This window comes from Tamandua tetradactyla, chromosome 25, assembly GCF_023851605.1.
Source record: "Tamandua tetradactyla isolate mTamTet1 chromosome 25, mTamTet1.pri, whole genome shotgun sequence".
In the NCBI taxonomy this organism is placed as follows: Eukaryota; Metazoa; Chordata; class Mammalia; order Pilosa; family Myrmecophagidae; genus Tamandua; species Tamandua tetradactyla.
Genome location: NC_135351.1, coordinates 10,200,669 through 10,215,956, shown reverse-complemented (window position 1 = coordinate 10,215,956; position 15,288 = coordinate 10,200,669). Strand labels below are relative to the sequence as shown.

General features: G+C 43.7%; 1 protein-coding gene across 3 annotated transcripts in view; it reads right to left on the bottom strand.

Moving 5' to 3' along the window:
• DSP (desmoplakin) overlaps positions 1 to 13,310 on the bottom strand; it is a 46,947-nt gene extending 33,637 nt beyond the window's left edge. The window contains exons 1-2 of one of the 3 annotated variants that reach the window (XM_077143364.1): positions 12,981 to 13,310; positions 1,067 to 1,169 (exon numbers count right to left, since the gene is read on the bottom strand). In XM_077143364.1, coding sequence (XP_076999479.1) covers positions 1,067 to 1,169; positions 12,981 to 13,174 — 297 coding nt within the window. In that variant the 5' untranslated portion in view covers positions 13,175 to 13,310. The remainder of the gene's footprint in view (positions 1 to 1,066; positions 1,170 to 12,980) is intronic. The other 2 variants (XM_077143365.1, XM_077143367.1) reach the window with 2 other exon arrangements.
• Between the last annotated feature and the right edge of the window lie 1,978 nt (positions 13,311 to 15,288).

Genomic DNA, 15,288 nt, shown 5'->3' with positions numbered 1-15,288 from the left:
AACAAAACCTGGGAGAAAAGGGAGAGACCAGCAGATGCCACCATGTGCCTTGCCGTGTGGTAGAGGAGCCGACAATCACAGGCAGCTGTTTTTGGGGAGGAAAGCATCACTTCAACAATGCCTTGATTTGGAAATTCTCAGCCCAAAACTGTAAACTGATAAATTCCCATTGTCTAAAAGCAAGCTGTTTCATGGTATCTGTTTTGAGAAGCCTAGGAAATGAAAACAAAATCCCTCTCCCCAAATACAGACTTGATTACTTAACAGGAATGCTTTGAGGTGAAACACCCCAGCTCAGGTCAGTGTCAGGGAGACAGGAACTCAATTTCTTTGCTGAAAATATAAGAAAAATCCAGAGAAGAGATAGAAATGATGGCCATGGCCCCTGAATTCTCTACACTGTTTCTAGCAAAATTAGGCCCAAATTTAAAAGCGAGAGTACTTTAAAATGAAGACATTTCACAGCAAATATCATGGAACCAGTGATTCCTAAACCTGATTTGATGAGATCCTAAGAGATCTCAGTTACCTCAAGAAAAATCATGAGGCCCTGCACAAATATCACCTCAGTTTTCACATGCATAGTTTTCCGCATTTTAACAGGTCTCAAATGGAACTGTTCTCACAATATGGTAATTTTCGCTGGGGGGGGGGGCGGAATCTCATTAAGTTGGTGGTACGCAACAGAATCCACCAAAATCCAGTGTCATAAACACGTCAGATTGCATTTCTAGGGAGAGAAAGTATTACAAAATTACATACAGAACAACAGGTGGCTGCAATTCCAGAGGGTGGCAGTTTGTAAACATTTGTTGGAAGGGAAAAAAAAAAAAATCAACCCTGGTGAAAACTGGTTCCCACTATTAAAACAACATCGCAAAGAGGTTAGAATATACTCATCCCACCAAAGTCTGTTTTGGAAAAGGTAATGGCTAACAAGGAACTTTGTGGAAGAGGTCAGCAGCTAAGGGTGGACGACGAAAACCTACGGAGCTAAGCGAGCGATAATGAAAGTGGGGGCTCAGTGACACTGTGGGAGAAGTGAGGAGGACAAAAGGAGACTCACGGGCTGCACAATCAGCTCTGCTCGCATCAGACAGTCTGAACAGTTCTGCAGAAGCTCCTGGATGGTGTTCTGGTTCTGGTGTCTGGACATTGTCCCTGTTTGACTGATGGAGCAAATACAAAGAAATCGGAAAGAAATTTTAGTCCACTTAAAAATACTTTCAACTTTGAAATAATTTCAAACTTTCAGAAAAAGGGGACAAAAACATCCCTGTCTACCCTGCATGCAAAGTCACCGACTGTTAACATTTTGCCATGTTTTCTTTTCCTCCCTTCCCCCATATATGTGTGTGGGTACAGTCATTTAGGCATTTATTTCCTGCACCAGAGCAGTCGTACCCCTTTACCCCCCAAATATTCCAGTGTATGTTTCCAAAAAACAACGGCATCCCCTTATATAACTGCAGTACAATGATCAAAATACTATTCTCTAATCTACAGACTTTATTCAGATTTCATTAATTAGCCCAATAATTTCCTTTACACGCAAGTCTGTGGTTGTTTTGTTCTGTTTTGTTTTTCCAGGTCTGTGAACCAATCCAGAAATCCTTTTCAGTCATAAAAATACATGTCTAGCAAGGATATGGAGCTATTTAAGTTCCTCTATCATACAGTCTCCGCCACCAACCCCTGTCCCCTCCTCCTACAGGAGTCTAGAATGCTGAGTGCACACCACCACAAATCCTTCCTGAAGGCTTACCCTGCCAGAAACACAGCATGAAGATTTCACTGGCAGGTCTGGCCGAAGGAAGAATGTGGGACGTGGCAGAAAATTTATTCCACAAAAATATTTTCTGCAAATCATAGTAAGAAATGATACTGTCAAAGAAATAATGGTGTGAGGGAAGTGGTGGGAATTTCAAATATCTTTAATGCCAAAGCAGGTCTCTTTTCCTTTCAGAGTGACGCCAGCATAAATGTTTCCCTACAATGAATCTCATCAAGGTGGACATTTCAAGTTAAGCACCTTTTGGGGGGAAAAAAGCTTGGCTCAAACCTTGAAATAATGGTGGTGTGAAAGAAGAAAGCTGTAGATTTCCCATATTTTAAAGAGAGGTCTCGAGGAATTTAATGCAGAGTGAATGTAGAAAAGAGCGAAGTATCTTAAAACAGAGTTTCCACTTTTACTTTCCAAGATCAATTATGCCACAGCAGAGTCTGCTACAGTTAGCTTAAAGGAGATTTAAAGCATATTAAATTATCCTTTCATGTTCATGAAAAGGTGCCATAAATGTGCTCCAAGAAGCCTTTCCAAAAAGGAGCTCCTCACAGGGCCTTGTGGTCGACACTTTCAGCCAGAGCTAACCTGTCCTACTTTTTCTTTGATGCTTGACATGCTGGACATTCTCGTGTGTGTGTGTGCACACACATGTGTGTGTCAAGAATTTCACTTAAAAAAAAGTTTGAAAAACACTGACTGTGCTATGCATGGATGCGGTAAGAGCACAAGAATGTGGGAAACTTCTCCTGCTGTTCCCAACCCTTCCATCATGACACCAAGAGGAAAAGTTGCTTTCCTCTTTCTACCACCTCTTTGGGGTCCCTCCCTGTAATCAAGGCTCCCAAACAAGCCAGCACTAGCTGACCACGGGTGAGAAGCCAACCTCTCCCTGGGAACCACTCCCAAGTGACAGCACTGGTTTCTCCAGGCAAGCCAGGGCAATGTGCTTCCTGAATGGATCACCTGTCAAAACCTTCCCACGTTAACACAGTGAGTGAGTCTCCCACTCAGAATTATATGGGAAATCTGGCTAAGCCTCATACTCCTTAGATAAAAACAAGACTATATCTGTTGTCCTAACTTGTGCAAAATTCCAATTGACTTAGAACCAAGATGCTTTCCAAAACAGAAGAAAGAAATTAAAGAGACAAAACCTATTATAAAATAGAGGAAAGCAATTAAAGAGACAAAGAAAAACATCAAGAAGTACAGAAACCCTCTTTGGTACCCGAGGATGGATAAGGAATCAGGAAGCTCTTGTGTAATTACATTTGTCAAAACGATTTCTTTTTTTTTTATTTTATTTTTTAATTTTTTTTCTTTCTTTTTCCGCCTCCAATTGTAAGTTTCATAAGATATCTCCACGATTTCTTTATTGATAGAAGATAAGAGTAAGTTTCTTCTGAAATATTTAGACATCTGTTCTCGATTTGCTACACAGGGCGATTCCTACAGAGATGTATAATGGAAAGTCAGTTTCCTAACTGATTAATAATGATGTGTTAGTGTACACACAAGCTGAGCTATAAAACAGAGGCAGAGAGGGGAAACTGGGTGAGGGATATGTGGGAATTCTCTGTACCATTTTTCCAACTTTTCTGTAAATCTAAAACTAATCCAAAGTGAAAATTTATTTTTAAAAAAGGCAGAGAAGCCAAACTTAACCACGAATGAATCGAAGTGTCTACACGTGTAAAGTGAATTTAGGATACCACATTCTTCTGACATCAAAATACAAAATTCAGGGTAGTGCAACAGTGGCTCTGGTGGTTCAGTGGCAGAATTCTCGCCTGCCATGCCGGAGACCCGGGTTCAATTCCCGGTGCCTGGCCATGCAAAAAAAGAAAGAAAAAAAAAATACAGAATTCACCCGCTTCTTTTTAACCACCACTAGTTGCATGACATTTGACATTTAGAAATGAACTGCATCTTGCTCAGAAAAGGGGAGGTGCTGGGCAAAGGTGGCTCAGCAGGCAGAGTTCTAGCCTGCCATGCTGGAGACCTGGGTTCGATTTCTGATGCCTGCCCATGCAAAAAAAAAAAAGGGTGCAGCAGTTCACATCAGCATACACATAGTAGTTGTGGATTTTCTCTATTTTTTATTTTGTTCCCTCTAGTTTTAAAACACCTTCCTACTCCTACAGAGCATTTTGTGTGTCCATAAATACAGACACCGCCGTTCCTTGGCAGCTCGCCTACACACATTCAAACAGGTAATACAAGGAAAAAAATTCTATGTGCATTTTCCAACATTAAATACTAACGTTTGTGCTTTGGTGTTTGGAGTTTAATTTAAAAATTATAATTAAAACAAACAGGTAATGGCATATGCTGTTGATAATGCAAAAAAGAATTCTTAATGTTTTGCTAAAATATGTTCATCTCAATGTGCCCTCAGCATCCACTAAAACCCATATGTGTTTTGCTTGCATTTTAATAAAATAGGTTAACCACTGCAAGGAGAAAAAGAATACACAGAAATCTAACCTATTTAAGGGCCAAAAACTGAAAAGCTAAAGTGTTAGAACTATGAAATTAAGACCCTCTGGTATTGCTATTTGTGTACAGGAAAATATGATCGAATTAACCGAAATTCATCTTTTCTATATGGCTTTTCAAGATTGCATCTGGTCCTTAAAGCAAGGTATACCTAGCCCATCACTCATTCATAAGAATCCCACTTTGTCTGAGATGTGGCCGAGAACACTTTTGGAAACAGATCCAGGTGAGAAAAGTAACCAGGGCTCAGTCCATCAAAACAAGACGGAGGAAAGGACCTTCAGGCCAACTGAGATCTAATGACTGGGGAGAAAAGAATCTTCTTTCACATTTCAGTTCGCTTTTCTTAGCCCAGTGAAGAATCCACAGAGCACTGCTGTTCTTAAATCAAGGAGGAAGGGCAGGCAGAAAGGATAGTAATCCTTCAAGCCCAGTCCAGTGACAGCCACTCACCAGCTATGCAAAGTAAGCCAGGAACCCTTCTTCAGAAAACACGTGCACTTTTTTAAATTGTGTATTACTTAAAACTTAAGTCACATCATATTTTTTTATTGGCCACGTAACAATTTTAGACTTTTCTTTTTTAATCTCAGGAATTTTCCTGGACCCACCTCAGTTTCCTCAACTGTTGCATTAGATGACAGCTAAGATTTTTTTCACGCATTCATTCTATAACTCTATTTTATGAAAGCACCAATTCATTCTTCCTATTGAAAATGATATAAATGTCTATGTTCTGGAAAATAGTAACTTAGTTTCCTCTTCATTTCATAAGGCGTACTTGGGGAAATGCAAAATTCTATCATATATGAAGAAATATTTTTAAATAAATAATAAGCTCTATAAGGATTTTAAAAATCTCTAGCTTCAAAGAAATTTTCAATACTGGCATGCGTAGGTGTTACCGGTGGGGAAGATTTTAAACTGTATTAGGAATTGAACTAACATGGCTTAAGATTTCATTTTTAAGTTCCATTTCAGTGACATGTAGATGGAACAGAAATCAAGTGCCTTTAAAGAAAAACACATGAGACCACAAAACTTGCCGGGGCAGGTTAAATCAAAGGAATATTGACTTCTGAACTAAAATTAATATAGCTGTCCTAGAAAAAAACTAAAATTCATCTTTAAAAACTTTAAACTTTTTTGAAATTGTGGGGTTTTTTGAAATTGTGTTTTATCTTCACACTCACAAAGACAAATGATTCACACTACAAAGAACCTGCCTGCACAAACATTTTTAAAGTTCATTCTAAACATGTTTAAACAAATTCCAGGGGCTGGCATAGAGTCCTTCCTCAGCGGCTAAAAGGAAAACACGTTCTGGATTTGAATACCAGGATGGAACACATGAACACACACCTGAGTGTGAGCAGTGTTATAGAGCTTTCTAAGTTTTCTTCTGTTGCCTTCCAATAACATTCTTCTCTTTAAAAATAAGTCTACAAAATTAGTTGTCATCAATTTAACACTTCTCTTGCCAAGAACATTAAAAGAAAAAAATATATAGAAGCCAGAAAGCAAGACTATTATTTTGAAGGGGAACATGCAGCATTACAAAGAGAACATATCTTTAAAAAGTTACTTTTTGTTCTTTAAAAGTAAATTTATAGTAACCTATACCATCCATTAGATGCATAGCCCTTACCACCTAACTGTATTTTTCTTTTCGTGTATATATACTTTCTCTCCATTTGGACTTCAAGCCTCTTAAGTGATTCTTTCTTTCCTTCCTTCCTTCCTTTCATGTCTGCTTTTCCTCTCTCTCTCTCTCTCTTTTCTTTGCTTGCTTATTCAATCAAACATCAGACATTGAGGTTTGCTGCTGTCTTTGACTTCTTTGTATTCTAGTTCATGCAACAATGGCCTATGAAAAGTCTACCAGACGTTTGTTGGAGAATAGGAAAATTATGCAACAAATTAATTTTGATCTGAATGCCTATTTGCTTAACTCTTTAGGCTTTCCAAAGCATTTTTCACATATATTATCTTGTTTGAGTTTCTTATGGGATCTTAAGTAACAAGAAAAAAAAAATGTGAATCCTGCCACAACCACAACAAATAAAGGTTTCATTTCTTCGTTTAGGGATGACCCTACATGCCCCACCTCAAGACTCACACACAGACTCCACCGGGTGAAAGGTCAGCACCTCTCCTTTAGGAGTAACAGATAAGTGCTGCCTCCTCTCTCAAGCTTTCCTCATCATGCCTCTGCCCAAAATGGCCCATTTACCCTTCCTCTACTTATCTCACGCTGCCTTGCACAAACCTTATTTACACACCTGTCTGCCCCGCTCCTGGAGAGAGGAGTCCCAAATGTGAGTCATCTCTGACTAACAACACAGAGCTTTGCACATGGAAGGTGCTTGATGCGTGTTTGCTTGGCTTAGCAAAGTAGAAGCAAATGAAAAACTTTGATCTGAGGATATGATCATTCTCATCACCCTTATTTCAAAAGCTCAACCAGGAAGTTCACCTATCTCCCCCTCCCACACTCCAGCAGTAAGGAGAGAAAGATTACAGGAAGCTTTCAGATTTTAGGAAGGGGGCCTCCTCTGATTCCCCCTTTTGTCCTCACCCAGGAGCTCTAATAAACATCCACTTCCTCTGTGTGTGGCTGTCTCTTCATTTTCATAGGGTGTGTTTGGGTTGAGAGAGGTCAAGCCGATCACATATCATTAACTTCAAAAAAGACTTTGAAGTCAGCCAGACTCGGGGTCCACCCCCAGTGCCTGGCACTTTTGCCTCGGTGACTTGTGGGAACCCCACAAGTGGGACAAGGCTGAGCGGGACCAGTAACGACATTCGCAAAGCAACGTCTGCGAAGCAAAAGATCCCACACTGCATGAGAGCTCTGACCGTGCTTTTACCTTTACCCCGGTTCATACTTTTGAAGACACCCTGCTGCAAATCAGCGGCAGGGCAAGCAGCAAAATAAAAAGGGAGAAAGTACGGATAGAGTATTAAGTGAGGCATTTTCAGGGGTTCCTAAGATGATCTGCCAAACTCTAAAACAACTGCTTGAAACAATTCTAAGAAAATGAAACATTTTTTAACAGAGCGTGAAAGAAACTTCCTGAAGGGGTAAGAAAATTCAGAGAAAGATGCCTTCCTTTCCATACCATATGAATATCCGGCTTTCATAAATTCATCAGCAAAATAGGGATTCCTATTTTGAGAATTATTTTCCCGGGCAAAAACTTAACATTCATTTCCCTGAAGCCTTAAAAGAATGGTTTACAAGCAGTCTGGTTACCTATCCATCAAAAAGCCAACTGTTTTTTTCAATCAGGTGCCAGAAGTTGGTGAAGCAAAGGATGTTATGTTTGTTCGCCCCAAATTTTCAATTCCAAGCAAATTCACTAAAGTGCAGTGATTTTTTGCAAGATACAGATTTCACATTCATAAGGATTTTGAAGGACCGCCCAACCCCATGCCCAACCCATGGTGTTCGTGGGGAGGTGTAAATTACTTGACCGTGCTAGAATTTTACGGTATTTTGCTTCAAAGGACAACAGCGCATTGCCTGGGGGCATGGTGGTGCTAATGTTAGAACCTGGCCACTGGGGACCAACCAACCCAGGGCAAGAGGACAAAGGATCAAAGCCCAGGATGGGGCAGAATTCCAGTCTTCACCTACACTCTAGCACCAGGGCCTCTAGATTGAAACGTTCCTTTCAGAACCTTCCAGTCTGGACAGACGGGTTGGCTGGGAACGGAGTTAGGATCTCAAGGACACACCCAAGCCCAGCTTTACTCCACCCTGAGAAGTCAGCACTGAGGCACGGCGGGCATCAGCAGTTTTTTCCTTCCCAGGACAATTCAAACACCTGAACAACAATGACATGATGCCCATATTTAGAGAAAAAATTAACTACTTGTTGAAAGCTGTTTGCTCCATTAAATAGATGTGCCCAACAATTAGTCTACTTTATGGAGCCTCATACTGGTGTTTCTCCTGACAGATGGAAAATCTGCACAAATATTAATATGTCTTAATGAAGAAACATAATGGTTATGAAATGCATATTTCACAGGGATGTAGAGTGAAGAAGGCAACGGGTTAAAAAGAAGTAAAGACTCAGAAAAGAACATACAAGGAGAAAAGAAATTCTAACAACTAAGGTTTGACCTTTTCTTGAGCAATTGTGGTATACAATCTAGCTCACCACTTACTATCTGGGTGGCCTTGCCTAAGTCATTGAACTACTTAACTTCAACTTCCCATCTGTAAAATGGGAAGCTTGTTGTGAGGTTTGCAATAACACACATAATATTCCTGACATATCACAGGTGCTTAATAAATGGTAACAACTATTAAACACTGATCTGACATTTTTATAAAATAGAGAAAATAAATGAATAACTATGTGAATGCTCTCTGCCATGTATTAAGCAAAGCTGCCTCTTACTTTGCAATCAGTTCCCAGAAAAATATTTATAATATCCATCCCATGAGTCACCCAAGCTCAAAGCCTGTTTTCTCAGACTCTGCCTTGCCTCGGACAACCAATTCTCAGCTGAAGCTGTCTTTCCACCTCAGCAGTATCTACTTCCCATCCCACCACCTCCACCCATCTCTGGGACTTTTACTACCTTCCTCCTAACTGGTGTGACTGCTTCCTTAAGCCAACTCCCTCCCATGCCTCTCCCCACTTCTTGCCACCCTTTGCACTACTGCCAGAGCAGCAGTCCTGAAGCTCAGCTCTGCTCATCCTAGCTCTCTGTTCAAAAGCCCTCAATGGCTCCCCTCTGTCCATCCAAACCCCTCACCACAGCATTCAAGGTCACCCCAAGGTCTCCTTCCTTTCATCTTTCTGCTTCCCCATTTACAGAAAATGCTTTAAAAAAAGAAAAAAAGACCTTGAATTTGCTCCTGCTTTCCCATCTCTCACGCTTTTCACATGTCCCTCACTCTCTGAGAATATTCTCTGCCCACCCATCTTTACAGCTGAAATGCCTGACCAAGTCAAGGTCACTTTTCTATAAAGTCTTTCTAACGATGTTGTCTTGTCTACTGATGAAGCCTCTTAGGCCATTTATCCCTTTTTTGTATCACAGAACATTCTGCTAGCCTTTAGTATTATTATGATACGTGGGTATTTATTTTCCTGTAAAGAGCATACTCTCCTTTTGAGAAGCCTTCACCTTTAAATCCACCTCCAAGTGCACACAATAGATGCTCAGCAAATATCTGCTGGATGAATGAGTAAATAGAATGTAAGATACTTCCATCATGTAATTAAGCACAGGACTGTCCTGTCCAAAAGAAAAGCAGTGAAGCCCCTGGACTGGGGGAGATCAGAGCCCTGGACCAGAGGGGTGGGGCCTTGGGTTCTCAGCCAGCTCAGTCATGAGTAGGCTCTGGGATCTTGGGCAAGCTCTCTTGTCTCTAGCTAAAGTGGGATTTCTATAAACTGGGTAATCCTTAGTATTCCCTCCCCAACTCGAAAATTCAAAGCAAATGGATCTGTTTGTCTCATGCTGAGAAATAGGCTTCTTTTAAAAAGTAGTTTAAAACAAACTTTTAAATGTATATCAAATGGTGATCACATCTAACTTTGAAACTATGAGATACGAACATTAGAACATTATAGTCACATATTTCTGAAAGTTTAATGACTCTATTCTATTTTTAATGCTACAAAAATGCACATTTTGATCAGTGAAAGACTTAACTGTGGGACTTTTGTTACTTCGCTACTTTTGTTAACTTTGGTAACAAAATTCACTATAGATTTGTAATTTCTTTTAACTGTGGGGAACAAGATGCATAATTCTGCCTTAAATGAAAACAACAGTAATAGAAGGTCCTGTACAGAACAGAACAAAACAAACCTAAAGTCCAAATATTCAAAAACATACCTATTATGTTATCAATCACACAACAAACTTTACAAAACATGAAGAAGTACACAAAAGTTAAAGTAGTTGCAGAAACCAGTCAGCCTAAAGCAGACACAAAAGGTCAGTGGGGAGAACGACAAATGACATATAATACTGTCCTAAAAATTGACAAGTTCTGTTCACGTAAAGGACAGACCAAGGGGAGATTATTTTACAGTCATTTTAAAAGGAGGAACAAATCAGATTTGGGCTCTCTACACACTCAAATTAGTTTGACAGAAAGGGCCCCATTCAGTCAAACACTCATATTTCAAAAATCACCAATCTAATTCAGCTAAAAAAGTAGCAGACACTTTTTTTTTAACTAAATGAATTTAAGTTCAACCAGCAGTTTTCATATTGGTTTATGTGCATAGAGAAAACTATATTTAAAAAAACTTTTGATAGCTGAAAATGGTCAGAAAAGTACTTATTAAATTCTTAATCATCATTCATTTAGCACAGCGTGGTTGCTCTATAGCTCTTAGTCAGATATGGCAATCTACTTCTAAAAAGGTATATGCCATGGGCAGACCACCCGCAAAACCATAAAACCACCAGGAAAACAGGTAGGCACATGCCTTATCTCCTTTCCAGCAGTCATTATTTTAAATGCAAACATCAGCATTTGTGGACTATTTCGTATTTCATTAATCCTCAATTCAAACGGGGATAAGCAGAACCACTGCTATCTTAAACCGGGGCCAATCCAGACTTGCAGGGGGAAACTTCATTACTGGATCTGGAAGGAATGAGTGTGTGCAGATACAAGCCTCAAATCTCGCTGCCCTGGCAACTCCAACACCAAGTGGGCAGAAAAAAAACACCCTCAAAATTAGGTGACTTTTCACTTGGGTTCTGTTTACCCTTCTCAGCGAGATGTAAAACTTGACAGGTTTGCAAGCAGGCTTTAAGCTGGAAAAAACAGAAGGCAAGAAATTATGCTCTACTATGGGGGGAGGGGCAACATTGAGCCTCCCCCAAATTAAATGTTTCAGTGAAGAATCTTTATAAAGCTTGTTACCTAGTTCATTAACCAAGTAATTAATTAATCAAAATATTACCTATAAAATGTATAGGAAACCAATGGAATAAGATACTCAATTAATAGTACTGATTATGGTCAATTTTAAAAATTAGGGCTTTAAGATAACAAGAGCATATTTTAGTTTAAAAACTTGGTTCATAAAATGCAGAAAGGGAGAGCTGCTGAAGTATCCTTGCAAACTCTGACTTGGATTTAAACGAGTGGATTAAAGAATATGATTTCCAAATACTGGAAGGTAAATAACAAAGCCTAGGATTTCAATAAACGTTTGGCAAAAGTTTTAAAACAATCTGAAAAATCAAAATGTAGGCTGGCAAAAAACGTCTCCCCATTCCATCTGCTGCTTGGCACAATTCTCCTGGAAATTCCCAGGTGCATTTTGTTCAGAAAATGGAGAGGTCCAAGACTGAAACAATTCTTTGCTAACTCGAAGAGAGAAAATAGTATAGCAAGGTGCTCTGGGGGGTAAGAAAAATCTAGGCAGAAAACAGGTTGCAACTCAGGTAAATCCTGCCTTCAAAGCTGCTGGCAAAACAGTAAGCCTATGGCCCATATTCAGTTGCTCCTCCCCAGCCTAAAGCTACCAAAGTACATAGCTTTCAGGAGCCCAGGGCCTCTTTCCCAAAAAAAAAAAGCCCTACGTGGGAAGGGCTGGTCCGGAGGGGAGGTGTGCAGGCAAGAGAGCTGCACCCAGTGTAGGCAAATTCATTATCTTCCCCGCAACTGCTTTTTAGGACCCTCTCGGTTTGTTTCCACGGTTATTCCGAGAAACTGGACCCAACCCTCTTCCTCGAGGAAGTGGGGGGCACCTTAGCCCAGCCGGGCCCCAGCGCTGAGTGTCGGCCCTCGGTTCCACTGCCCCCTGCACAACATTCTTTAGTCTTTAGCTCCAAGGAGACACCCCGCGAAGGCCCTCCGCCACCAAGGCCCTGGGATCGTTCACCAGGTGCTTTTCTTAAAAAAAAGAAAACACAAAGCCCCCCGCGGCTGCCCTATCCAGGAAGCTTCGTTTGAGGGGCAGGGACCCAGCGCCGCCCGGGCGCGCAGCCTTCAGTTTGGCGCGGTCGGTGGCTCAGGTCCCTTCGATGGCCGGAAAGTCCCCAGGCGCCGCAACGGCGACCTAGGGGTGGGCAGGAATTCGGGGTGACCCAACAGAGGAGGCTGAGCCCGACCGTCACCCTCGGGCAGGCTGCAGACCCCGATCTTCCACTGTGTTACTTGGGGTTACAGTTAAGAGAGCTTGGGTTTGGCTGTCACAGTCACGCCTTGCCTGACCTCCCACCTGCCGCCCAGGAAACTCGGGCTTGAGACAAAGGCGACGCCGGCCCGGCCCGGCCCGCCGAGCAGAGGCGCAGCCCGGGGCGGACGGAGGGCGCCCCTCGCGGCCTGGCTGCGCGGGAAGGGGGAAAGGTGGCGCCAAGCCCCGGCTCACAGGACAGGAGCCGTCTTTCCCCGCACGGCCCAATAACCTAGGTCCTGCTCCCGCCTGCTCAGGAAGGGCTGGTTTGGCCTCGGGGGAGAAAACTCTCGCACTCAGGACCTGGATTTCCCCGGCTGGCCAATGAGAATGATCCCTCGCTTCTCCAAGTCTCCAAGATTCTGCTAGGAATGTGCGGAGATCCTGTTCCCCGGGACCCAGGAGCTCCGCGCGCCCCGCGCTCTCCCGGCCCCGGCCCCAGCCCCGCGTTCCCCCGACGCCCGACCCCGGCTTTCCAGGCGCCCACGACCCAAAGTTCTCCGGCACCGGCCAGCAGCACCCACCAATAGCCGTCCGAGTTCTGTTCGGTAACGGTGCAGCGCCGCGTGTAGTACATCCTGCCGTTGGAGCCCCCGCCGCCGCCGCCGCCGCCGCCACCGCCGCAGGTGAACTCGTAGCGCAGGTCCGGGCCGGACTCGGCGCGGGTCATGCGGCCCAGCGTGTTGAGGCGCGGGTGGGAGCCGCCGTTGCAGCTCATGTCGGCGGGCACTCTCAGAGAGCGCTCAAGGCCGAGTCATAAGCCGGAGCGGCCACCCGCTCGGAGCGCGTCGGAGGCGGCTTCCAAGGGAAGGGCGCCGAGCACCGGGAACTCGAGGAACTCGAGGGCGGTTCCGCGGTTCCGCCAGGACGCTCCTCTCCGCGAGGTGGTTCGGGCCGCAGGCCGGCGCGCGCGGCTGGGCGGAGGGAGGCGGGGAACGCCGGGAGCGGCCGGGCGGGAGGAGCGGGACGAGGAGGACGAGCTGTGACTCGGAGGGCGGCGAGCGCGCAGAGGAGCCGGCTCGGGGCTGGGTGTTGGTGTTGGTCGGCCGCGCGCTTGTCTCCTCCCCGCTGGCAGCGGGCGCGCCGAAGCCACACCTGGCTAGTGGCTTCCCAGGGCGGGCGCGGCTGCCCTCCCCCGCACTCCTTGCCCCCCCCCCCCGACTCCCTACCTTCCGCGGGTGTCACCGACGCGCTGGGGCCGCCCCTCCCCACCTGCGACTCCGCCCTGCGCCACCCAGGCCTGAGTAACGACGGAGAGGGGCGGGGGCCCCGCGACTCCATCGCCCGGGGCGCGGCGGGGCCGGGAGGACGTGAGCTCTGGGGCCTGCTGCGCTGGCCCGTGAAAGCGCGGCCGCTCGCGTTTGAGGATTTCCAGGACGCAAATAAGCTGGAAAAGAAGGAGCGTTCGACCGGAGAGTTACTTATTGCACATGTGCTTTTGCTCATCCCTGGAAACGATTCCAACCAAGCTTTGAATAGATGCGCATAATCTGAGGAGAGAACGTTTAGATGTTGGAGTTTTGGGTTGGGTTTACTTTGGGTGGGGGAGTTTTCTTTGTTTTTTTAGTAATCCAGGCTAATGCCTCAAAAGTCCGATCGCTGAAACGTCCAAACGATTTTTTCAGAGAGCCATCGCTTTCTGGAGACGTCTTTACCACAAATACTTCATTTCTTTGGCGTGATGATAAAGAGGGAAACCGCCGCAGTTCGTTTTCGATAGGATAACATGAGTTATATATTGCAATTCCTTTTAGTTTGCCTTTTGACGGTCATTTTAAAGGAGAGGCTGCAACGACTTCAATCCCCAGCCCCTGTCTCCAAATTTTGTGAAAATCTTGGGGACGCTTGCCTCTCCCTGATCGCTGTGTCCCTTCTCCCCAAACTGGGTTCCTTGGAAGTCAGGGCTTTTCCCACGAGTCAGGTGGAGACCCTCCTGGAACCTGAACTTATATGAAGGGGCAAAGAATCCTGGAGAGAGGTCACTCACACTGTACAGATGAGTAATTCTGAGCCAGAACATTCCAGCGACTAGCTCCAGGGACATTCCCTGTTAGTGGCTGAGTGTTAAGTAGAGGGGAGTCTCCATGAGCCCAATTTAGACACCCAGTCACATGGGCTGTAAGCAAAAGCTGTTTTTGTGCATTGGAAAACTGTTCCATTACTCTCTAATTAACACCATTTAAACATCTTTACAATAAATAGTTCTCATATTCCTAAATAATGCCAGTTTAACTTACTTTCTTATTCAAAGGATTTCTGAAAGTATTTCTGAACTAAAACAAGTAAAAATCCAATTATATCTGCATGCTGTAAAGGGAGTGGGGGTCGTTTTCTCAAATGTGCAGTATTATAAAACCCCTAATGACACCTCACCTTTTTAGGCATACATTTTGACAAAACGTGCTGATCTTTTTCTTCATATTTGACCACAGAGTTGTCCACTTAAATCCGAAGAGTCAAACATATTAAGAGATAAAAGTTCACCACTGTTAACACCCCAGTAATGTCCATTATTTCTCAATTTCCTCTCATTTTTAATAAGACAAAATGTGATGAAAGTGTTCGAATAATTGCACAAACACAGATGTGAAGAGAAGAGACTGTCTTTTTCTGAAACTGAATCAGTGGGCTGGAAATCAGCCCCAACACACAGGTTATAATGTTCATTAGTTGGAGGGGAGCAAGGAATACTGAACACCATCTTGGGGTGTCAATGAACAATATACCAAATTTGAATTAGGATATTTTCCTTCTGTGCACCTCATTTGTTCAACAAATATTTATAACCTACTGTGGAAGAGCTGATGTGTTTCCCAGACTCTTGGGAAATGC